This window comes from Diceros bicornis, chromosome 25, assembly GCF_020826845.1.
Source record: "Diceros bicornis minor isolate mBicDic1 chromosome 25, mDicBic1.mat.cur, whole genome shotgun sequence".
Lineage (NCBI taxonomy): Eukaryota > Metazoa > Chordata > Mammalia > Perissodactyla > Rhinocerotidae > Diceros > Diceros bicornis.
The window spans coordinates 5092098-5117864 of NC_080764.1; the positions used below are offsets into that span (position 1 = coordinate 5092098).

At 49.3% G+C, this 25767-nt stretch overlaps 1 protein-coding gene across 10 annotated transcripts; it reads right to left on the minus strand.

The window, feature by feature from the left end:
• Nucleotides 1-655: 655 nt before the first annotated feature.
• On the minus strand, nt 656-25551 carry FAM118A (family with sequence similarity 118 member A). Of its 10 annotated transcripts, none has more exons than XM_058568154.1 (10): nt 25441-25548; nt 20005-20047; nt 15687-15742; nt 14658-14910; nt 11042-11263; nt 8691-8819; nt 7082-7367; nt 5019-5051; nt 4022-4105; nt 656-1905 (listed from the first exon to the last, which is right to left on the minus strand). In XM_058568154.1, exons 2-10 carry the CDS (start codon nt 20017-20019, stop codon nt 1886-1888), a joined length of 1098 nt encoding a protein of 365 aa, XP_058424137.1. In that variant the 5' UTR covers nt 20020-20047; nt 25441-25548; the 3' UTR covers nt 656-1885. The 10 variants fall into 10 exon arrangements, 3 of the variants coding, with proteins under 3 accessions (XP_058424137.1, XP_058424136.1, XP_058424138.1); XM_058568153.1 differs by having other exon boundaries at nt 14658-14913; XM_058568155.1 differs by lacking the exon at nt 5019-5051 and having other exon boundaries at nt 14658-14913.
• Between the last annotated feature and the right edge of the window lie 216 nt (nt 25552-25767).

A 25767-nucleotide genomic window follows, 5' to 3' on the forward strand; every position in this document is an offset into this window, starting at 1 on the left:
AGGGGTCAGCAAACTTCTTTAAAGGCCAGAGAGTATTTCAGGCTTTAGTGAGGCAGCAGGGAGGCTATTATGTAGGTACCTGTATAACTATTTAAAATGTAACCATTGAAAAATGTAAGAACTATTCTAGCTTGAGGCAGTAAACAAATAGGGCCATATTTTGTCACCCCCGACCTAGTGTTTCTCACAAACAAAATTATACATAAGCAAATAAGTTCTGTTCAAATTGTTTCTGTTATCTCAATCGTTAGAATAAATTTGCATTTTAAAACATTACAGCAAAACCGGCTGTAGATATATTCATTCATTACAGAAAGGAGGCCTCCGAGCCTTCAGCATGGCACTCAAAGCTCCTCTCGCACTGGCTGTACTTTCCTTTTCCAGTTGGATATCCTGTTCAACATCACTGTCCATGCTTGTCATATTGCTATACCCTGTGTCTGGCCAGCTTTCAGATTCAGATATCCATCCCTGACTGCACTTTGTAAATGCGTCTTTAAAAAAAAACCAATTCATGTTTGCTTTCTAAAAATTTAAAACACATTCGAATAATCACTTAATTGATTTCACAATTGAGTGGCCACTCAAGGTAAAAGTTCTCATGAAATACATTATAGTAAGCCTTGTCGTAACTGAAGAAAAGTTGAGCACAGAGTTGAAGTTAAAATTTTATTTATGACCCACGTAACATAAAAGATTTGTTTTCCATGCTTCAAAAAGAAAAAAAGGTCTTAAGCTGGTCTCTGGCTTCTCTCTCCTTCCCTACACATCTCAACCTTATGTTTCCTGTTCTTAACTTTCTCTATACCTGTGGGGAGCTACAGTGCCACCAATGGGGAGTGTCCCAGGGCGTGGCAAGAAATGTCACATCAAAAATAGGCAGCCTCTGAAACAGAAACCAAGCAGGCCTCTCCCCAGGCAACAGCCCTGCACCCAGCGCACTGTTTCTGCCCTGGGTTAAACCCTGGAAACGCTTAAAGTGCTGCAGGTCCTTCACGAGTTTTGCCCACCTCACTCTGCAAATCCCCTTCACGTGGGCCATGGGAAGAGAATTTTAAGAGATAAGAACAGAACGGTTGGGCCTTACCCCATAGAATAAAGACTTGGAAAGCTTCGAATTTATACTCTAACTAAAAGTTAAAAACTTGGTCTTGTGCTCCACTTGTAACCTCTCACTTATCAGTCACAAAACGGACTTGCACAGCATGGAACTGCACTTGTGAAAAGGCCCTGCGGGTCTTCGGGACGCCACTTCTTAGTGAGTTAGACCTGCTGGTCTTTGGAACTGAAGTTACTAAAATTCATAATTCCAAAGAAGCGCTACTGATCTAGTCTTCCTTTTAAAAAACGTACCTTCTCACTAGCAGTGCCTCCAGAATCCATTTGTTCTTTACTATTTAACAATGTAACAAACATACTTTTCAATTTTTTTCTACAGTAACAGATGTTTCCACATAAAAATTATAAAATGTAAGTGTCTAGTTTCTTATTTTCTCTTTGGCAACTCCTGTTGCTTGGACAGTCTTCACTCTCCCCTTTTTATTAGAAAAAACCACCTTGACCAAAGGGCATGTCAAGCAGGCGTCAGGAATACCACCTATCTCGCTTCCTGCCTGTCTGGTCCCTGAGGTAGCTGTCCATCTGTCCTCACAAAGGACACCTGAAGTGTGTATGCTTCCCCTCCGGAGCAGCTAAACACACATAGTGGAACTCTTCACCCAGCCTCCAAGGGCCACACACCCACGTGGCTCTTCTGGGGTATATGATGGTTTGGAACTGAGAGATCCTGTGTGGAGTTCTCTGAACATTCCTCATCGTTTGGGTATGGCACTGTGGTTACAGAAGGCTGGTTTTCAAGTTGCAGGTTTTATTGGTTTTAAAAATTTCAAGACCCTCCGGCATCATCTGTTTAAACAAAAAGAAAGGAATACCAAAATGTTAAATTTCAGCTTAAAAAAGTATTTGCAATAGGATTTCTATTTCAGAAACTGATTACAGTTTTTCTTATTAAAGACTTTGAAAAGTCTTATTTTCTTATTAAAGACTGAAAACGTGTTAAAGACTTTGAAAACGCCTCAGAAATAGTAGCCATTGTCTAGAGATGGCTTTGTGAGTTATAAGTACCATCAGGGACAAAGTAAATTATAACATTATGGGCCAGGCTAGTGGCGTAGTGGTTAAGTTCATGTGCTCTGCTTTGGCGGCCCCGGGGTTCACAGGTTCAGATCCCAGGCACGGACTTCACACCCCTCAGCAAGCCATGCTGTGGCAGTGTCCCACATACAAAATAGAGGAAGACTGACACACATGTTTGCTCAGGGACAGTCTTCCTCACAAAAAAACACAACAAATTATGACATCAGGTTTGCAAAGATCCGTGGAAATCTCAACCTATGAATATGAGTGCTTTTCTCCTTCTTAAATGGACTAGGGTGTGGGGGTAGTTGTCGTCAGTGAGGGGGCAATTTCAACACACATATCATGGGAGTCTGTTGAAGTGTAGAGAAGAATGAAGGCTCAGAGGATGTGCACAGAGGGACTGCTGTGCAGGTGGGAGCCTGCCACATTCCTCTGAGCTCTCCAGCCTGCACGAGTCAGCAGCACTAAGAAGATGAACCTTGATCTCTGACCCACATGCAGAACAGGACAAAGCTTTCTGCAAGAAAGAGACCAGAGAGCTTTCTTGAAGTAGACATAACTGGCTGAGGAGAAGTAGGCTGCTGGTGTGGGTGTATCCAGGGGATCCCCAGCCCACAGGCTGGCCTGCCCACTGCTCTCTAAGGGGAGCTGACCTTCCTTCCACATATGGGGGCTGTGGGAGCTACCTGAGGAGGTTTGAGTGGGGTGGGGGCAAGAAGGCAGACCTGGGCAATGATCTAGGAGAGCAAGGAAGAGACGTTCCAGGGTGACAAGTAGGCAGCAGTCCAGAATGGGGCAGAAGGTCAGAAGATGTCTCAGGAAATAAGGGACAGTATGACTGAGAGAATGCATACATTTAAAAATACTGTGAAACGTTATTTTTTGGACAATGGGGAAAGAGTTATTTTTATTTTCCTCAAAAAATAAAAAGCAACACCAATATGCACAATCAAAAATGGAAGCATAATTAATGGAATGTAAGGAAAAAAACACATTTGACCTTGATATTGAGAACATGTCCTGCAACTGGCACAGGAATCATGATACTGAACCCATTAACAACACACAAGTTGTCTAACCAGGAAAAATATTTACAGTTTTAATAAAGTAAATGCTTTTATTTTCCAACATTTAGAATCAACCTATAGACGGCCTGGAGGGCTTATTTCCTTTTAGTCCGGTAACCCTGGTGATCACACTGCCGCTTTAAGAGCTGGTGGGCTGAGGAGGTGAGATGAGGAAGGGGAGGTGAGAAGCGGAGGGGTCCATTACAGCCCAATCCTCATACTGGGAAGTCAGAATAATGTAAACAAGCAGAGTATTTAAAGAACTAGAAATCGTTTACTATCAAACCTGGAAGAAGGAGAGGGAGGGGACAACAGGAGTGAGCTAAGTCACCTTTCGTAAAGTCAATGGAGATGATCTATTTAAATAAATCGTTTAAATAAATCTTTAAATAGTTTAAATAAATCTCATTCAGTGATAGAGGTAACAAAAAACAAATGACTTAAAGTGGTTTTCTCTGAAGATGAAGGTGACATGAGTTACGATCATGGTCACCCTTGGTTGGTGGGGGGTGATGAAAAGTGGCAAGTCAGGAAGGTGCTCCTCACAACGCTCTGTCTCTCGAGCTGGAGGGGAAACACAGGTGTTTCACTCTGAACGTTCACTGGGCTGACCTCACAATTTGTGTACTTTCTCTTTGTGTGCTTTTCTTCAATAACATACTAACTTAAAAAAACAAATTTGTAGAAGTGGGTACCCCTGGGCATCATTCCTTCCACCCAGGGCCGAGGGGCGTTAAATAAAGCCCTGTGACTGAAACACCTACAAAGAAGGGGAACCTGTGATAGGCTCACGACAGAAAGGACGAATGCTTTACCTGTATCTGACGGTCTGAGTTTTTTTGAAACTTCAATTCCATTCTCTTCTAACTTCCTCTTCGCACAGTCCTGACATGCGTTACCTGAAAGATGAAAACTTTTGATAAAAAGCTTATCTATTCTAGAATCCACCCTCTAAGGACCAGTTTATAAATCTGATTTTACTGGCCCAGTAATCCCTGCCATACACTACAGATTATGTTTATCAAGCTAATGCTTTTTTCAAAAGAAAAAGATGGTTCTGGGAGTCAAAGAAAGCAAGTGTAATAAATGTGTCCTTTCACATGGAAATAAGGTACAGATGGAAAGTGCAACTGTTATGATTCCTGAACGGAAGCCCATCCACCACTAGGAACTGTGCTATCCATGGATCCGCTGAGACACAGGCAGGGAACCCAGGGCCGCACACAATGCCCTGCTCCCCTGACCGCAGCCCCTTCTAACACAACTGACCGACCAGCGTGGAGGAGCCTGGGGCCAAGCTCACCCCAGGGGGATGCCAGGAAGTCCTAACCTCAGTCATGGCTCGTTAACTCACAAACAGGCAGAGTGAGCCCCCCAAGAAGAGCATTCACATTTCAAACAAGCATTAAATAGAAAATTTTTACATGAAAGCTTAGAACCTTTGCAGTTAAGATTTCTGAAGGGGATGGGTCAAAGCTACCACACTTAGACCAAATGGTATCATACAAATAGAATCTTGTTCTGATTCCCCTGCAACTCTCGGTTCCAGGACAGGAAATTACTCTCAGGAGCCAGCAGAGGGCCCCTGTTTGACAAAGCTGTGCTTCCCAGTTGATGCGATGCATGTTTAATCCCTTCACTGTGGCAGGGACCATCATGAAGGCACCGCTATGTGTGATCTCTGGGGTGGCTGTTTTAACACAGGCTAAACGTTTATGTGAGAAACACTTCTGTGATTTTGCAAATAGTGGCAGGAAGGCAACAGAACTCGTAAGTACAAGTCAGGCTGGTCAAAGTCTAGATCTGCTTTACCCAACAACGTGGTGCTGTCCACTCGATCAGCATCTGGAGAAGAAAGGAAAACAGTCAGCAGAGCCAGGACCTCAGGTCTCGTCCTCCTCGGGTTGGCCGGGGCGAGGCCTGCTGAGAGGCAGTGACGGGGCCCGGGACCAGGACCTGCTCGGGCAGGCTGTGGAATCGTGGGCTCATCACCGCCCTCTCCTCTCCACCTTCCCGGGACGACGTGAGGCCTGAACGAATTAATGTGTGAAGCTCTGGAGCCGCCCAGCACCCAGGGAGCAGGGTGTGTACCTGCTGTCACTATTACTACCGTCATCACTGGGACACCATCCTCTCCGAACAGAACCTACCAATATAAGTACAAATGTCCTTAAGGACACGGTCACAGATCACAAATCCAAAAGATCTTTCAGCCCCTGGGCAGCTTGTCGAATCCACTCAGCTGCCAGGCCTGGAAAAGGGGCCTGAGTGGGGACAGGAAGGTGCTCAGGGGCACGCTCCAGGAGAGCGAGCTCGCTGGGGATGTATGTCAGGTCCTGGTCCTCCAGGCAGTGGGGTGTGTGGAGGCAGGAGAGGTGATGGTCGGGGCAGAGACGAGGAGAACCACTGCCCTCTCCAGAGCCACGCAGACGGGCCTGCCCGGGGACACGCTGACCGGTATATTTCCCCCTGCTGTCAGTCCAGGATCTCAATCCCAGCTTCAGAATACCTGGGCACTAACTAGGCAGGTTATTCACCTCTGAGCTCGTCTCGTCATCTGTGAGATCACCTATTTAGCAGCAACGGATGCTGTGACTCAGCATGAAATACAGTCAAGAATGTAAACCTCCCAGCAGCGTGAGACGCAGCACACACAGTTCCCTTCTCTTAGTAAAAAACTGGCTACCACCCTACTTACACTTTTATTAATGGGAATGCAACTTAAATTGGTCCATTTTGCTAATGATTAGCTATTTGCCAATGATTCTGAAAAGGACTAGTGGGAAAAAATGAAACTGTCGGATTATCTGTGCATGCAGTTACCCACGATCTTAGCATCCTCTAGGCCTCCCGGTCGCAGCTGGTCACATCCAGCTGTCTCTGCGCTTAACCAAATCCCACCATGTGGGCGGGCGTCTGCGTTTCCTATTACAATTAAATTACAGTCCACACAGACCTTTCCAAGTTTGCCGTCATCCATGTTTTATGATACAGACTCAAAGCCATTAACTGCCCTTATGTCAAGATGACCAACTGAAGACTTGCTCAATAACCTTGGTCATTCCTGGCAGATGAACCACACCCCAAAGGAAGGGCCAAGGATAATTACTCAAAAGGTGTGTTTCACTCAGCAGGACAGGGAGAAGATGTTATTTGAAAAAAAGAAAGAAGCCTTCATAAAATCATTTTGTGCCTTGGCAGTTTCAACTTTTAAATGTGGTGACAGGACAAAGGTGGGAGGTGTCTGCATTTGACAGGTCTCCGGGTCACAGCTGTGAGGCTGCTCGGCAGTGTTCTCGCTTGGTTAAGGTAACCTGAAGCGTGCTGTGCCATTTGACGCAGAAGTAAATGTGGGCAACTATAGCACGGCTTTAAAGTGCTACGTACAGACTATTACAGTCATACCAGTTACCCCAATCTTCTATTTTTTAAACCACACAGAGATATTTTTTAAAAATAACTGGGGGGCTGGCCCGGTGGCACAGTGGTTAAGTTCACGCCTCTGCTTCGGCAACCCGGGGTTCGCTGGTTCGGATCCTGGGTACAGACATACTTACCGCTCATCAAGCTATGCTGAGGCAGCGCCCCACATAGAAGAGCTAGAAGGACCTACAACTAGGATATACAACTATGTACTGGGGGCTTTGGGGAGAATTAAAGAAAAGAAAAAAAAAATAGGAAGATTGGCAACAGATGTTAGCTCAGGGCCAATCTTCCTCAAATAAATAAATAAATAAATAACTGAAAGACTGGTGAATTTAATGGTTTGTAAAATTACATCTCAGTTTCATTTTATGGTGTGTATATTATATCTGGGAAAAAATTGGAAGAAGCCTACGGGTTTTCTGTATTGAAAGGAAAAAGAAATCCCTTACCTGGACTTCGCTGTTTGCAGATCTGTGTGGTGAGGTCTTGCACATATCCCGGAAAATGGTCAAAACAGTCCCCGTAGGACACTACTTTAATTCCATGCAAAAGCATGTCTGCTTGATGCTTAAAGAAATGATCTTCATCCTCCTTGAGCACAACCATGTAGTGCTCTAAATCCACCTTATTCGGCACCGAGTAAAGGAAGAGAGCTTGGAATATCTGATCCCGAAGGGTCTCTCCACAGCCCACAAACAGGAAAGATTTGGTGCGGTACAAGTTCTGGAGAACTTCCTGTGAAAAAACCAACAAAGAAACAGGGATGCTCATCTGAAAGAAAGCAAGATCTTATGACTAACCATTAAGTTACATATCTGCACTTTTAAATCTGCTCCCTAACAGGCCTTTCCCAAGAGCCACGTGGAGGAACAAAGTTAGGAAGGCAGCGCACACTCTGGACTTGGTGCTCAGATCGACCTAGCGCAGCCTGTGTGGAAACAGTCCCGGGCGCCTCTGCCTTTCCAGGCAGAGTAACCGGGCCAGGGCCCCACCAATGTCCAGTGGAGACGCGCCTCAGAATAAGACTAACCTACTGCACACCCCTCCCCGACCCGTCCATCTTGTCAGTGCACTTTCAACTCAAATCTTCTAGAATTATGGACAATTTTAAACTAGTAAAACATCAAATAGGGACATTAAATTTTTTCCGGTTCAGAACTGTACATGCAACACCCTGGAAGTAACGTCTGTCTCAATGGATCACAGATGGAACTTCGGTGGGGGACCTGGTGCCAGGAGAACAGGGTTTTGGGGAATGAGGGCAGGAGAGCTGAGGAGGGGACCCATGACAGGGACGTAAGGGAGTGGACACAGCAAAGATTACGTGGGGCCACTCAAGCATGCAGTAGAGACTCAGCAAGTCGACACCCTAACACCTCAGAGAGAGGTTCTGTCTCAGCACAGCTATTCCTATAACCCACCAACAGCGTTACTGACGCCCCCGACGGGCACCAGTCCGTCACCCACTGGGCCACACCTGGCCCTGGTCCACAGGCCCGGGGATGGGCACTGAGGAGGCCAGTGCTGACCCCAAGCTCGCACTGAAGCCCTGAAGACATGGTCGTTTATGAGTGCTACGTAAGAGTTCATAAACGCTGGGACGCCGTTTTCCACACTTCATTTTGTCTAGGACATCAGAGATGCCTCACAGAGAATGAAACTTTAAAAGTAGGTTTGAAAGCTAAAGAGATTGCTAAGTAGAGAAAGGAGAGAAGATGCCTGGATGAACACAGAAACATACTGAGTAGGGAGGAGAGGCCAGAGAAAAACACGACAGACCGTGCAGGGCCCTGTAAGTCATGCTGAAGAAATGCTCAACTGCATCCCTGAGCAACGGCGTCACTGCATGGTTACTCAGCATCTGTTCAATGTGCCGGTGCCCATGCCAGGCCCCGGGGATCCAGCTGAGGACCCCATCAGCACGCCCCATCCCTGGCAGCTGCGTGGACCAAGGGGCGGGAATGCCCGGAGCCAGGAGACTACTCAGACCCCTCCAAACAGCCAGTGGCACCAGGGGCCCAATGGGAGCATCAATGCCTAATTTCGGCGGTACCGTACCATGACTTCTGGGTCTTGAGTGACATCCTTATATCCTGATGGATCCAGCACCATCCCGCAGGGGTCTGTGTACAAGCCGTGAATGTGGAGGACTCCGTACCTGATGTGTCCTCTTGCCCACTGAAGGACCTACCAAAGATCAGGACAAGACAAAGACAGACAACCTGGTGTTACTCACAAGAAAAGAGGAAAACATCTAAAATTGGATTCGTGGTTTTTCAAACCTACGTTGGAAAGAGTAAGAGAGATGTCTCACTTTATAATTATACCTTTAAAATCTCAGGGAAACTCAGCTCTTAGCGCTAGTTACTCTGTCATATCATATCAAAAAGACAGAGACTGTTACGTGGAAAACACCTTTAACAACTGCGATTACAGCAAACTGTTAAGACTGATTATGAGGACTTTCTTTCTAAGTTACGTGTTTAATTACTGCTTAGGGATATATTGTTTTTATACCTAGAAAAAATATATATGGAAAAAATAATTTATCAACTAGCTCTACATTGATTTCATTTCAAGATACAGAACAAAGGTCCTTAAGAAGATGCACACCACGTCTATTCCGTTTCAGCTTCACGCCGGGGGTTTCACATCAGCGGGCGGGACTGGCACCACCAGCCAAACACCCGCAGCTCTACCAACACAAGCAGGCAGAGGAGCCAGCCAGCACTGCTGTGATATGCCGTCCGCAGTTTATTTCCAGAGACACCGTTTACAACAGGGAGCGAGCCTCACAGATGGGACCGCGGTGCTGGGACACACAGAGCAGGTGTTCTATCACGTGTCACTAATGGCTCGAAAGGGCGTGACTGCTCCGTGAGGACAGCGTCAGCAGAGTCCCCATGCACCCCGCAGGTGCAGACGGCCTGCGCCCCATCGTGCTTTCTTTGCCATGCTCCGTGAGAAAGGCTGCCGGAGGGAAGCTCGTGGGGCCTGAGCCCAGGCCTCATGCCTCCTCAGGTCCCAAATGAGACAGGGTCTCTACCTGCTCCAGTTTCCTTGTCACAGAGCAGGGCTGAGACCTCTCTCCGGAGTGAACCAGACAGGCAAGATTTTTATGTTATTACTACTAAGTAACACCGCTTGTCAAGACATGCTGTGGCGGAGTCCCATGTACAGTGGAGGAAGATGGGCACGGATGTTAGCCCAGGGCCAGTCTTCCTCAGCAAAAAAGAGGAGGATTGGCATCGGATGTTAGCTCAGGGCTGATCTTCCTCACCAAAAAAAAAAAATGAAAGAAAGAAAGAAACTATGTCCAACCTTAGTAATAAAAGAAATAAAAATGTGAAATGTTCACCTATCCAATGAGTGAAGTGTATGTGTTCTGTGTTTCATACACGAGGTATTGGCAAGATACGGGAAAGGGATACACAGTTACACAGCTGGTGGGAGTGTAAACCGGTCATCTTTCTTGAAAACGATTTGGTAATTTATATCATCTGTCTTTAAAATATTCATACCCTTTGACCCTAAAACTCTTCTAGGAATTTATCCTAAAGAAATAAACAGAGGGACACAGAAGTGTAAGGATTTTCACTGTAGCGGTATTTATACTTGTGAAAATATGCAAAAAATGATAGAGGGAGGGTGGCAGTTATAACTTAGTCTTGTAACGCTATTGCCATTTAAAGTCACGCTTTTAAAAACAGCTTGGGGCCGGCCTGGTGGCACAGCAGTTAAGTTCGCTGGCTCCGCTTCAGCGGCCCAGGGTTCGCAGGCTTGAATCCTGGGCGTGGACTCACGCACAGCTCACGAAGCCCTGTGTGGCAGCATCCCGTATACAAAATAGAGGAAGATGGGCACAGATGTTAGCTCAGGGCCAATCTTCCTCACAAAAAAAGGAAAAACATTCCTTAATGACAGGAAAATGCTCACAGTATAATATTTAAGGAAAAAAAACCAGGATAAAAACTTTACATATTATTGCAATCCCAATTTGTAAAAAAACAAAAAGCAAATTAACCAAAATTCACAGCGATAGGACTGTGGGTGATTTCACTTTTCTTAACTACTGTCTTGATTACCCATATTTCCTACAATAAATAAATGCCGATGGGAAGCCCTTGCAGATCTGCAGGACAGACGCCAAGGACAGTGGGAGTGACAGCGGGAGGAGTCTCGGGACAGGACACGCATTGCCCTCTGTTCCCGCTCCCCACGGAGGAAGCTGGCAGCGAGCTTCAGACGCTCCACGGGGAAGGAGCGCCCGGGAGCTGACAGCAGCACCTCTTGTTCTCGCTCATTTTCTGCCGTCAAGAGGAAAGCTCCCTCCACACCTGCAGCCCTGCAATCACCCACAGGGCCCTTTCCGCCACGCCCACCCCCCAGGCCCCCCCCACCGCCCGCACCTTAGTCTTGTCCTTCAAATCCAAAGACTCCATAGGCTTGTTCTGTTGCTGCCCGAAGATCTCCAGCAAGTTGTCATAGTTGGTGGTCAGGACCATGGTGCCCCTCTCCATCAGGCTGAGGATGGACTGCAGCACCAGAGGGTTCTGGATGTGCTGCTCCAGGTTGTCGAAAATCTCCATCAGGCAGTCCTGGAAGAAGTTGGGCTTGGTGTCGCCTGTGCGCTGGGGAAGGTGAACGGGAGTTACGGAACATCACCTCTCAACAACCGCCGGGCGCCTAAGCAGCCAGTACTCTGGGTGCTGGGGACACCGCAGTGTAAAAAGAAACAAAACCCTGCCCTCAGAGTTTATTAAACTCTAGAGGAAGGAAACAGACACTGTGCAAACACGTGACACGTCAAGAGTGGTAAATGCCAGGGGAAAGGTCAAGCAGAGAAAGGGACAGGCAGCACGGGGCAGAGGGCATCAGGGGCCTCTGAGAGGAGGGAAGTCCCAGCAGAGCCCCAAGGAAGCGAGGCCTCTGGAGTGTTCTCAGCAGAGGGAAGAGCCAGTGCAAGGGCCTTGGTGGGTTCAGGGTGAGCAAGGGGCCCTCGTGGCAGGAGAGGAGTGAGGGGACCTGTCAGCAGGGGAGGCCAGAGAGGGGACCTGGACCAGATCGTGTGTGGCCTTGAAGACCACGGAACAGACTTCAGCTTTCCCTCTGAGAGCGGAAAGGTCCTGGTTTTCTCCTCACGCTGGTCTAGGAAATGGTGTGTCTTCATGGCATCTTAACAGTGGAAAGCCAGTGTGTCTTACTGCTGAGACTGAACAGGATGAGGAGTGAGACCTGGCCCTGGATGTGGCACCCAAGGTCATTCACTGGTGGCCTGGACAAGGCTGCTTCAGTGGAGCCTGGCTGAGGTGGACCCGCGAGGGGAGGTAAGCAACTGGTGACAGCAAGTACAAACACCTCTTCTGAAGAGTTCTGCTGTGAAGGGCTTAGGGAAATGGGGGTGGCAGCCAGGAGGATGCAGAGGTCAAGAAGTTCCATGCACTCACAGGAAGACCACCCCTTGCTCAGTCTCCACACCAGGGCTGGCAGGACGGGCAATGGAGCCTGGACTGTGCGTTCACAGGACATACCTCCGCCCGCCCTCCCCTCACCATCACCATCTGCCTTGGGAGTGTCCATCAGAACTCAGCACCCACGCCCTGTGTCCCCAGTTATGTCAGCTGTCACGGACTCCCAGATTACCCCCATCCCAAGGCTCTGGGCACTCCCTTTCCTGACACTCTCCTATCCCTCCCCAATCCCAAAAACCCTTCCGCTGCTCCCAGTGGGTCTGTCACCAGTAAACTCCCCATCTCCATCCTCTTTTGTGAACATTCACCTCCTTCCTCCACGGAAAACGGGGTCTCCCCGTCCCTGAAGCCCTCACACTCCTGGGACCAGTGAAGATGTGGGGGGCACCTGGCTCACCATCGAGTCTCTCCACTGTACTTCTGTCGGAGTTCATAGCGGGTTTCACGTCTACTTAGATGATCCCTTCTGCGTCATGGCCTCTAAATCCCTCCACCACTCTCCCTCAACGATCTTGTCCCATCTCAGCCATCCATGCCTAGAGCCACATCCCAAACCTTCTCATTACCAAGAGGGGACCCTTTCTTTCCAGAACCTCTGGTCCAGCCTCCCCCTGTCCAGCCTCTCCCTTTCATCTGGCCAACTCTCTAGCCCCTCGGCTCTCAGGACAACTTCAAGCCCATCGAGACCTGCACGCCACTGACCTGCTCCACTGAGCCACTGTCTCTCACCCCCTGGCGGCCTAACTCCTCCCAGGAAGCAGCTTAGATTCCACAGTGTATCACTACAGCTCTCCCTTGAGTATGCTTTCAGCTTCCCCGCCCTTCCCTGGCTTTGCTGGAATTCCCTGGCAAAACCCCAACCCTCCACGTTGATAAAACCAACTCTCCGCTTACGCCGTACCTGTTCTCAACCTGTTGAACACAGCTGGGAAAAAACAGCCTTTCTGACGGGCCTCACTTTAACTCTTTTTCTATGGAAGTTTTCAAAAATACCCAAAAGTAAAGAGTAGAGTAGAATAAAGCTCCAAGAACTCATCTCCTTGGTTAAACAAGTGTCAGCCCAGCTGGACTCTCTTCAAATGCCAGACCTCATGAGTAGGGGCCCTTGGTGCTGCCCGGCAGGCCTGCGACATTTCTCTGGCCCATTGGCTCTTCCCCTCTTCTGCCCAAGCTGGGCTCAGCAACTTGTCTAGGAAGGGCCAGAGAGCAGCTATTTTCGGCTTCCCCGGCCCCACGGTCTCTGTTGCCACTGCTCAACTCTGCTGCCGAAGCATGAATGCAGCCCTGGACGATATGTAAACGAACGGGAGTGGCTGTGCGCCAGGAGAACTTGAGTTTAAAAAAAGGCAGCAGCCAACCCCTGGCCTCTGAGGCTAGTTGCCCCTTATTAATAGAACACCCACATGTGGTGTAGTCACCCAGCTAAAAATACTTTCCAGACGCTGGTAAAGCTAGGTAGAGCCACGTGTACAACTCGGGCCACCGGGATGAAGACAGAAGTGATACATGTGACCCCCACGTCAGGCCCCTGCAGGGATGAGGCACACGCCCTGCACTTCATCCCGTCCCTCCCACGAGCTGGGATACGCCCCCCATTTACAGCAGGAGTTGGGGCAGCTAACTCTGAGCACGAAGTGGAAGCTGCACGAAGACGGCGGAGCAACGAAAGAGGAGCCTGGTCCCCACACTGTCAAGCCGCCACGCTCTCCTGGGGCCGCCCACCCAGATGCTTCTGTGAGAAGTATAAGTGGAACCACACTTAATCCATGTAGTTTTGGGTCTCTTTTTACAGCAGCCTAAACTCTCTTAGTCTCCCTGATGACCACTGTGTACTTTTTTCATGCTTTCTCTTGTTAATCCTCCAACATCCCCTCCTCACTCTGACTCTCAGATGATGGGTGTGCTTCTTCAATAAATGCAGAAGTAACGAGAAGAAACCTGCCATGAGCCTCTACCACATTGTCTAGCTTCCCAGCGTTTGTGCCCACACACCGCGGCTGACCTGTGTGATGATGACCTGGCTGTGCACCTGTCTAAAGCCGACCCCCTCCAACACCAGCCCCACCGACTCGAGGGCATCACTCAGTGACCGTCTCCTGTATCACTACACTCTTCCTCTCCACTAGATCATTTCCACCTGCAGACAAAGAAGCTCTAACTCCTCCCATCTTAAAATGTTTTTTAGGAATCACGTGTCAACTGAAGAGATGTGGCCGGCCTGCTTAGACCAAAACCATACCTAAAGGAGACCCTTCACTAAGTGACTATGAAGCCATAAGGTCTGTCCCCAGTCAGTAGGACGACATCCCTTTGACAATCTCACACATTCAGGCTCCATTTTAGGAGCCCCACACTGTACCTGGCATCACCTCTGTCTAAAGAGATGGTATCCGACAGACTAAAAGACTTCTGGCTCGTCAGCCTGACTCTGCTGAGAAACGAGCACAATGCAGCCTTGCAGAAATTTAAATACTAGATTCACAGATTCATCAACCTGGCCCAGAACCAAGTTAGCCCCAGGGAAACCTGAAGTTCTTGTTTGAAAAAAACTTACAGGTGACATCTTCCGGATCAGATCATGCGCGACAACCAGCAGGTCCCGGTCCTTCATCACTTTCCTGCGGAACTCGGCGACGTCCCCTGGGTGAAGCACCTCCAGCTGCTCTGCGGCCTCGATGATGGCCTCGATGCAGCTTCTCCACGAGCAGAGGGCGGGGATCCCTGGGGCCACTGCAGCACTGACACCGGTCCCAATGACCAGGAGCAGTTCCTGGGGCTGTTTCCGGATGAGACTTTTTAAAAACTTTCTACTTCAAAACAGAGAGAGAATGCAAGTCAACATGGAAGCACTGCAGCCACGAAGAACAGCGCAGTCTGGGAGGAGCTGGGGCGTCAGGGCAGGGGCACACATGCACGTCTCCCCGCTTGGTGCTAACTGAAAGATAAAGCCTGTGAATTACTCGTGTGCGTTTACTGCGCGTGTTCTATCGTCATTCCGAAAGGACTCGGGGACAGTCGTGTCTTGCTCATCCTGAGCCCCCACGCTGGTCAGCACACACTGACGTGATCTGTATTTGTGAACAGAACGCTCAGCAACTGTCATTCCTTTGAAGCTGCAGAGAGCTTGCACATACAAACTACGAGGACCAAAGATCCCCAGCCCCAGCGGCACATCAGAAAATTCCTCACAAAATGCCAGTCTTCAGCCACTTACCAACCCCAACGCACCCCAGGGAAAGGGCTGCCTCTCCCGCATCCCTCTGACAAGCACGACCGCGGCCCACTTATATGTGTGCGCTCCTTCCCACGCAGCACCGCACCCCGTCCTAGACGTGACCCTCTGATCACTCGCTGCTTGGTGTGGAGACCAGGCTACGGTCACCTCCTCGGGCAGACGGAGAACTGCCTTCTGGAACGTTTCTTATGTTGAAGCAAAGGGTGGTTACGTGGCCCTTGAGATCCCTCCTGACCAGTGTTCTCACTCCACTTCCGCCTTAGCAGGTGGAATAATAACTAAATAACACACAAGCAGACTCCGATGGATGCTACGAACCCAGTGGAAGGTGTGGCTGACTTCACTTACCTTGATTTCTGTTCACTTCTAGTTGTTGTCTTTTCCACTGAATCCATCTGTGAGCCCTAAAGAGAAAAATTAGTCAGCTGCGACTTCTACTTCCCAGCTAAAGCTGTTTTATTAGTAGCCTGGAAGAGAGTTAAGGCTGGAATTAAAATTAAAGGTCCTGGATCTTGCTTTAAATTAGAATACCCGCAAAACATCATACACAAAAAACATACATCCAGAATGTTCCCTAAGCCACCGTTCCTAACTCTGTGTGCTGTATCAGGCCAGGCAAAGGCTGCAATTCAGATTCTCCGTAGCTCTACACTGGGCAGAACAGGAAGGAAACAACCATGCGCCGAGTACAGATGGTGACAGGGAGCGGTGCTGGGGGCTTCATGCTGGTCCCCTTATGACTCTATCCAGAAGAGCTTCCAGCTGACATGAACACAAAGACTCAACACAGAAGGAAGAAAACGGCAAACAGTGTAACACGGTTTCTCAGGGCCAGACAGGGTTTCTCAGGGGAGTGTCTGTGCTCTCGAGGGTTCTGAGTGTCATACTCGAGAGGGACATGACACTTCTCAGCAAGTCTTCCGAGGGGCCAGGCCTCCCCTCGGCTATACTAAATCCAGTCCAAAGAAATAAGCAGAGTAAAGTAAAGACCCAGAGTAAAGGGTCAATTCCTGGCTTACATAAAACAGGAATCTTAAACTAAGTAGGTCTCTATTGCCAAACTATGTCCATATTCTACAATTTTTCCAGAATCATCTTTCCTCTCTAATTCTAGAACTAATATTTACTGTAAACAAGGAAATATACAGAAAAACAAAGCTTAAAAAGCCCATAATCCTACTACCTATGAACAATAACTGTTAGCATTTATGTATTTCCCTCTGGACATTTTCCTTCAAAATTTTCAGATCATTTGAGACCATAGTTTATATCCTACTTTTTTCATGACTTATAATAAAAGCATTTCCCTTATGTTATTGAAAACTATTCATAAAGTTATATCCACGAAAGTCTCTCTTATCGACATGCCATCATTATCTACATCCCTAACGCGGATGTTACTACAACACCCTGACAACCGTCTTTGTGCCAAAAGCTTTTTACCTATTTTGAAATTACTTATTTAGGAGAGATTTCTGAGAAGCAGAACTGCTGAGTTAAAGAATATGAACACTGTAAAATATCTCAGTGCATACTGTCAAACTGCTTTCCAGAAAAGTGGCCAGCAGAATAGGGAAGTGTCTGTTTTGCCATATCCTAACCAGCACTGGTTGAAAACCACCCCTCTACATGTGTAATGTTTTTTGTTCTCCTCAATTAGAATCAGGTCACTGAAAATAATTTTCCAGGGTAAGGAGACAAGGCTTAATCAGTCTATAAGCATCATTAGATTTTAGAGCTAAATGGGATCCTAAGAATATCCCTGAAAATGTGTATACAACTTTGTGCCTGGGTACATTCCCCACCTCCTCCCCCCGCCCCGGAGGAAAGGGTTCAGGGCTTCCATCAAACTCCCAAAGGTGTCTGTGACCTTCCCCCAAATGTTAAGAAACCAAGTCGGCAGGCCAAGAAAACGCTGCTCACAGATGCCTGTCTCCAGCCCAAGGGCAACGGCTGGCAGTCAGGGCTGGTGCCCGGTCCCAACCCTCTCCTCCTTCCCACTGCCAAGTTACTATCAGAGGCACCAAAGGTCAAATTGTTTTTTTTTTTAACCTACTAGATATTTTCTAAGGGAAGTAACAAATATTGGGGTTTTCCACTATATTATGTAATCCCAGCATAAGCAACCCTGAACCTCAGTCCTGAGATTTCAATGACTGACCTAACTATTCACCAATCCTCAGTTTTACCAACTATAAAATAGGAATTCTTACTAACTGACCAAGATTTGAAAGTTCAGGAGTCTCTCATATGAAAGCTGCTCTGGAAGTTCACATTGCTGAGTCAAACAGCTCCGGCTCTGGCCTGTCAATGAGCACCCCTCCACTTCCTTTCTTAACCTCCCACTGCAGGACGGGACTCTCGGAGTCATTCCTATCCAATCCCATGTGAAAAGCCAATGGGATGCTTATCAGTCGACTAATCCAATTGCTCCCCCATCCCTGCTCCCCAAAATAATCCGCATCGCCTTAAAATAGTTACTCCTTCCCACCTATGGGAAGGAGTCTTTTATCTCATCCTGCTCTACACAACATTTTAGAATATTTTTTAAATAGTCACCATGGTAAAGAACTTTAAAAATCTATTTCTAGTTCTTTCAATTATTGTTCAACTGCTTTTGATTCTCCATATACAAATGATTATAGTTACAAATCGAAAACTTAAATATTGCATTTACACATCTGCAAAGAAGTATGAACAAATTAAACTTTTGTGCGCTAGACTTAACCCCAAAATTGAGTGATTTCAAAGTCTTCCACAAGCACAAGTCACCACCGTAGGGACTGAACCCTTACGCAGCAGGTGGGAGCCTGCGCTCCCTGGGGTCTGCTGCTGGTTTCAGCGCTCAACCGTCTCTCTCCGCCCCTCTGAGGGTGGTCTGCAGCTGGCTCCTCAGACAGCACCTCAGACAGAATCGCACAGGCCCAACTCAACAGGCAGATGCGCCTCCAGACCTCCTACTGACGCGAACCTTTTGGGGTCAAAGCAGCCGACACAGGAAGTACCCAACTATATTAAAACTCAACACAATCACTCTGTACTGATGAACTGCAGAGCTGCCCATATTTAGACACTTCGAGTTCGTCGGAAGGCTACATGTTTAAAGACATTACCTCATTTCCTGTTCTTTCAGCAGCACAATCATCAGAGCCAAATCTCACAACAACCTAGAAAGTATCCCAAATCTCTCCTTGTTTTTAAACCAAGGGCCAAGTCGGAGATTTCCAAAGCAATTAGTACCCGACCCTAGAAGTTCCGCTAGCACAAGCCTCGGGCGCTCTGCTCCCACCCCAACGCCATTCTCTCCGAAGCCAGTCAGATCCCAGACAACAGGAACAAAAGCCTTCCGAGACCTTGAGAAGCTGCATCTTTTGGTTTCCTTGGTGATCATGTCGTCTCCACGGTTTGCAGGCCCAAAGCCAAGTCATCATAGCAACCCATTTTTTTTCAGGGACCTATCAGCATTTTCTGAAAGCAAAATCAGTTCCCAGCACAGATTTGTATAAGCACTTCCCGTCCTTTTTATCTAAAGCCACGAGTACAAGTCTTAACAGGATGTTTTCTGCTTAAAATTTGAGATCACGCGGGCCGGCCCCGTGGCTTAGTGGTTAGGTGCGCGCGCTCCGCTACTGGCGGCCCGGGTTCGGATCCCGGGCGCGCACCGATGCACCGCTTCTCCGGCCATGCTGAGGCCGCGTCCCACATACAGCAACTAGAAGGATGTGCAACTATGATGTACAACTATCTACTGGGGCCTTGGGGGAAAAAAAAAGAAAAAAAAAATTGAGATCATGAGTATTTCACGAACTAGCTTCAGAGTGGCCAGAGCCGGCCTCATTCTTTGAATCCCCAGCATCCAGCACTAAATAAGTGTTCATGAAACTGAGCCCAACACAAAAGAGAATAAACTACAAACACCGAACATGTTATTACAGCTAGCAAACAAAGCCCCCCCGGCCCGACCCGGAGCTAGACTGTTAATGACTGCCTCACTCACTGACTCTGGAAATGGACAAGTGACTACTTTGGCGAAGTAGCCAAGCCACCTGGGACTACTCAGCACCAGCCAAGCATCCAGATGACCACAACTGCACGAGTGACCCCAGCGAGGCCAGCGGGGAGCTGCTGAACCAGACCAGGCACTCGTCTGCAGAACTGGCCGTTGCCTGCAACACTCATTACACCACCGTTCTACATTGCCACAAAGAACAGAGGGACGGGAAAGAAGCCAGAAGAATCAAGAGAGAAAAGGAGAACGGGTCAATAAGTGAAAGAGTGCAGAAAGTTTTGAGGGAGATGGAGAAAAATGTTTATCAGGAATAGTAATTATTAAAAGTGGCATAATAAAAAAACTTAAAACTAATCACTTTCTATTACAAACTACACCTTCACTTAACAAACATAAACCATGAATGAGCAGTTTCAAGTCTGTGAGATACTCAAAAACGTCCTCAGAATAACCTCTTAATTTCTTTCCATAAATCAACTGTGATTTGGGTTAGAGTGGTATGAACGAGCATGAGGAGAGCTCCTGAGCACACAGCACCTAATTACACTGACGGAAGGGTGCACGTGCGGTAGACGCTCCAAATACGTCCCTCCTCCACAGCAGGGCGGGGATATTGCAGATAGTCACCAAAGTCTCCAAGTATTGGCTTTAACTCACCTGTAGTCGATCCATAGAGTGATGGAAGAAGATGCCTCAGAATCTGTGGGAAAAGTCAGACGCAGGTCACTGTGACTGCAAATGACCTGATTGGTGTGAAGGCTGGCAACAGAGCAGGCTGTGACTCAATAACACCACTCGCTACTGTCACGGAGACACCGTTTATCAATGTGCTACTCAGCAGGCAGGAGGCTTGGCAGCACTAGCAGTAAGCGTAATCCGGGCAACCAGTGTGGCCCCCAAGGACTGGAATGTCCTTAGGGAGGCCACAACCTATCAACTGTACTCTGACTACACCTGGGCAGGCCTGGACGCCTGGGAGCCATAAAGCAAGCACCTCCCAGCCCGTCTCCACCTGTCAGCATTTTACAGAGGAGTGGCCCCGGCTAGCCCAGCTCAACGACACTGACACACACTGCTTGTTAACACCGTCCTCTCCCTTGACTCTGATTTGATTCCCACAAACTGCCTTCTTCACAGCAATCTGGTTCCGCATGTAGACTTGGGAAGGGCGCCATGGAAGCAGAAAGCACTGGGCAACAAGAGTAAGTGTTCAAGTCCATCTGATAGCCATACTTCTAACCCCAAATGAGTCATCTGGGATCTGGATGAGGGATGTATTTCCCGTGTGATTAGCATGACTAGGTTCACCTGAGCTGGAAACAAGGCACGCATGGACAAAAATTAAGCTTCCTGAACTGCCAAGGAGAGGATTAGCCCCCAAACCCCGACAACTCCACCTGAAGCAGCCCTGCAGTGATGGTGGAGAAAACCAGAATCTGGAGACAAGGAAACGCCACCACATTCCCAGCCGTGAGACCTCTCTGAACCTCAGTTTCCAAATCTATCAAATGGGAATTCCATCACCCACATCACTGACTGGATTGTGGTGAAGACTTTAAGTGAGTCGAATACCTGAAAGGTACTTTGTCAACTGTGAATTGTTCATCTATTACTGTAAACTTGTCTCCCTCAGCGACAGCGGGCTTGCAATTCGACATGCTAGCAAACGAAACCCAAGGCAGCCACTACAACTACACAGGAATTTAACCACAGTTCTGGTAAAACTTAACCCCAGCCACTACTAGTAAGGGATCTTCAGGATGAATTGTTTTCTTCAATCTACAGAAAATACAAAACCTTAATTTGAACACATGCTACCTTTTTGTTCACTTTTTATTCAGTCAAAATGAATTATGACAGAAAAAAATGCTTATTCTGTAATGACCAAAATGTGTTCATTTGCTTCTTGAAACCAGTGCCTCCAGAGTTGCTTGGGTATATCCACTCAAATCGAGAAAACAACAAACCCCACCACTGATAAAAAATGTAAAGGTCACAGTTTCGTTCAAAAAGCAACACTAATTCCTGACACTTTCTGCACCCTTACTAAGGACTACTGAGGGAAAGGACTAAGCACTTTCCATGCATTATCTCATTTAATCCTCTCACAACCCTAGGAAGTGCTATTATTGCTGCTTCTCACCTGGCCGAGGTGCAGACATTAAGCCCTTTCAAGAGGCCAACCACACAGTAAATGCAGTCTTGCACGTTTTCTCCTAACATCAGTGCAGCTCAGAATGGCAAACAAACATACCTGACATTTTACTAGGAACCCTGCCAACCGCTAACATGTTCACTGTTTAACAGTTCGCCCATCAGATGTGACACGTCGCGTAACTCAAATAGACGTGTTACTTAATGGTAAGCCGATGATGGTAAAACACACCAACACAGAGGCCAGAGGCCAGAGGCGTGCCGAACCACCAGCATTTCTCCACCCCAAGAGGAAAAGCGATGTTCTAGAAAGTAAACCTCCAATGAAACAAAATTATAGAATTCTTTTTTTTTTTTTTGTGAGGAGGACTAGCCCTGAGCTAACATCCAATGCCAATCCTCCCTTTTTCTTGAGGAAGAGTGGCCCTGGGCTAACATCCGTGGCCATCTTCCTCTACTTTATATGGGATGCTGCCACAGCACGGCTTACCAAGCGGTGCGTCGGTGCGCACCCAGGGTCCGACCCTGCGAACCCCGGGCCGCCGCAGCGAAGCGCGCGCACTTAACCGCTTGCGCCACCGGGCCGGCCCAAAAATTATAGAATTTTAGAGCTGGAGGAATCTTAAAGGTTATGCGATGCCAAATACTCTAATTTTATAGACATGAAAACTGAGACTCTGAGAGGTAGTGACTTGGTCAAGTGCCCCAAGGAGTTAGGGGCAAGCTAGAAACTTGCTTCTGGCTCGTGGCCCATAATCTCGCCACTAGCCCAGGCACTAACTGGTCCACTGTGACTCCAAAACCTCACGTAAGGCACTCGTTTCTACCTCTTTTTACCACCGATCTTTACAAATAAGCCACATAGTTTGGCAGATCTGCAGCTGCACCTGCTTCTTACTCCATTCATTTTCCAGAAATGCTAAGAGAAACAGCTGCCACTAGGAAGATCTGAGGCAGCAGGAAGGAGCCTCCGGCGAAACAACCAGCTCACAACAGCTTTCTGTTGGGTCTACGCTGGCTTATCACATCACTGTCTGGGGTCACTCCGGCAGGGAACAGATAAGGAGGGCACCTGGGGAAACAAGGCCACCACTCAGAGGATTTGGTTCTCCCGGCAAGGAGCCGCTGCGGGCCCTCGGGGGAAGGAAGCAGGATGTAGTAGAAAGAGCCCGGCCTTAGAAGTCACACGGCAGGTACCGCTGTACTCCTTAGTACAAGGGTAAGTTACTTACTCTCTCTGAGCCCCTACTTCCTTATCTGTGAAAAGGGTATCTTACACCTCACCTGGCTGTTGGAAACATTAAAAGTGGGGTAACATTTAAAAGAACAAGGCTAGAACAATGTGTTTCCCACTACACCCTATGTATGTGATGGGATATCCTTCTTGGATTTAATTAATTAAAATTAAATAATTTTAAAATTCAGTTCCTCAGTCACATTTGAAGTGCTTGACAGCCACCAGTGGCGAGCGTATTGGAGAGCACAGACACCAAACAGCGTCACCACAGAAAGCTCTGCTGTACAGCGCTATCCTAGCGTCTCCCTCGCCCAAGTCCAGGCTGCAACAAACAAGTCCTGGAGATTTCTCTTCCTAAATCTCTCTCTAATCCACTCCCTATGCCACTGCCTTCAAGTCCTCACAACTTGTCTAGACCACTGAGAGCCACCCTGCTTCCAGTTTGAGCCCTTCTAGTGCCACACTGTCTCCAGAGTGACATTTCTGACACAACACATCTGAACTTGCCTCTCCTTCAAGGGCTTTCTATGTCCTTCAGGACCCCCAAGCCCACCTTCCAAACCCTCCACGATCTGCCCCATTTCTGAGGGTCAGCCTCTCTTCACCCTGCCCTGGACTACATGGGCATCTCCTGTGTGGACGCTGGGCTCACCATGACACAGAGACAGTCACCCTGGTGAAGCCCTAGGGGACTGCCTGCCCTACAGGCAAAAGGACAAAACCTCGCCTGAAGGGAGAAAAAGTCCCCCAAGTCAATCCCCCAGCAGAAAACTGTAGGCTCAGATAGGAAAGAGCTGGAGTACCAGTCTTTTGGGTCTAGACTTAAGAAGCTTAGCCATGCTTGAGGAAGCCACAACCCCACTGCCACCACCCTGGTCCAGGTAGCCTCCATCTCCCACGTGGTCCTGCCTCCTCCCAACAATTCTCCCACCCACAGCCAGTGCTTGTTCACAGACACAAAACCCATCTTCACACCCTCCTTAAACCCCTCAATGGCCCCCACACCCTTACAGTGCCAAATCCTCTGCTGGGCTTCAGAAGCTCCCAGTGCTTTGGTCCTGACTCCCCTCGAACGCCCCCTTTCTTGCCACTCCCCGACTCAAACCCTGCACTCTGTTCAACTCCCCAGTTTCTCCCATCTGGTCTCCTCCTGGGAACTTCCCTCCCGCCTCTCCCTGGACCAATTCCTGTCGCCCTTCAGCTGTGAGTGGCTCATCACTTACTCAGGGGGATGGTAGAAGCGTAATTCAAGAAAGGGCCAAGGGCATGAGCCTCCGGGAACAGAGCTGGATTCTCCCCACCTGAGAGTCCCTCCTACACCACCCTGAGAACCTCTCTCACTAAGGCAGGCAATGTCTCTCCAGCCACCCCCCAGGATGAATCTATGCTCCAGCCACACTTCTTGGTTTCCAAAATCCGGGGGGGCCCTGTGGCCCGCCTCTCTGCCTTTTCACAAACAGGCTTTTGCCTGGAAGGACCCTGGCAAACTTCTCCACCTCAGCCTTCAGAAATCAGCTCACCTGATCACCGTCACTCTTCTCTCCTCCAAGAAGCCCTCCATATGCCCCTTCCTGAGAATCCCACCCCCACCCCAGCTGAGTTCAACACCACTACACTATTACTATCACCATACAAAAACCACCTACTTGGTTAACCGCCCCCTCCAACCAGGCCCTGAGAGCAGGGACTGTGTCCTCTCTGGCTCCAGTGCAAAATCCTGGAAACCATCAGCCATTCAAAAACAATGTTAGTTCCAAGAAAGAAAACATTAGGAGGAGGAGACAACCTCAGAGCGTCTGGATGGGCCCTAAGATCCTTGCCTCCTCAGTTCTGCCTCCCTCCCTCCACCACATCAGCTCTGTTCTCTAGACTCTTCTGCGGGGCCATATGAGTCTCACCAAAGAGCATTAAAAGTTAAACACTGTCCCTGCCTTGGCCTCAATGCATCCGTAAACACAAATGCAAATAGGGGCGCTCAGACCGCACCCTCTGCTTGGTTACAAAGGGTCATCGGGTGACCCATTAGGGGCCTCTACTTCTTTTCTATTATCATCAAAAATGCACCAACCCCGGGAAGACTTGCACAGACGCCCCCGGGTCCACAGACGGAGGTGAGAGAAGCCCCGCCATGAGCCCAGCGTGGAGAGGGGGCCAAAGGGGACGAGCCCAGGGCAGGGGTGGAGAGGGGCAGGGGTGGAGAGGGGCAGGGGTGGAGAGGGGCAGGGGCGAGGGCGGGGATGCGGCCCGGACGGGGGCTCGGAGAGGGGGCGCGGGGGGTCCTGCGCGGCGGGGGGGCCTGAGGCCTGGAGACCGGAGGATCTGGGGCGGTCTGGGGGTCCTCAGGGGATCCTCAGGGGGTCTCAGGAACCGAGGATCCTAGGGGTCGGGGGCCCCAGAGCGACGGAGGCCCTCAGGGGTCTCGGCGTCCAGGGGACATCCTGAAGGGTTTCGGGGTTTGAGTCCCGAGAGTAGAGGGCGCAGACCACAGGCAGGGTCTTGGGAGACGGGGGTCCGGAGGGCCCGGGGCTGGTCCTGAGGGGGCTGGGGGTCCTGAGGGAGAAGAAGAGGTCCTGGAACCGAGGTCTGTCGGGGTCCTGGAGCTGGCCGGGGACCCCGAGAGTGTCCGCGGTCCGGAGGGGCCGGGGCGGCTCCGGAGGGTCTCGGGGTCCTGAGGGGCTCCCGACCGGGCCCCCGGGCCTCACCTGCGGCGCCGCCGGGACGCTGGTGGCGCTCGCGCTCCCGCCGCCTCCTCCCGCTCCGCAGTCCCCAATCTCCGGGGTCTCGGCGAGGCGGTCTCCGGGCCGGGGGCTGCGCGCGCACCGGGACGGGAGGCGCAGCCGGAGCGGGAGGCGGAGCCGGAGCCGCGACCGCGCTGCCCTCCCCGCCACTCCCACGGTGCCGGCCGCCGCGCCGCCGCAAAGCCTTCCCCAGCGCGCCCGCCCTTGCCGCGCGAAGGTTCCGCCCCGAAACCAACGGCCCCGCGGAGGCCGGAGGCCCCGCCTCGGGAAGAGGGCGGAGCCAGAACGCGC

What these genes read in the sequence shown, in the direction of transcription:
- FAM118A (XM_058568153.1), bottom strand. An exon ending in CTCAAGACCCAGAAGTCATG is followed by an intron (nt 7,368 to 8,690) that starts GTACGGTACCGC and finishes GTTTTTTCACAG; the next exon opens with GAAGTTCTCCAGAACTTGTA. An exon ending in ACTCAGACCGTCAGATACAG is followed by an intron (nt 1,906 to 4,021) that starts GTAAAGCATTCG and finishes TTGTTTAAACAG; the next exon opens with ATGATGCCGGAGGGTCTTGA.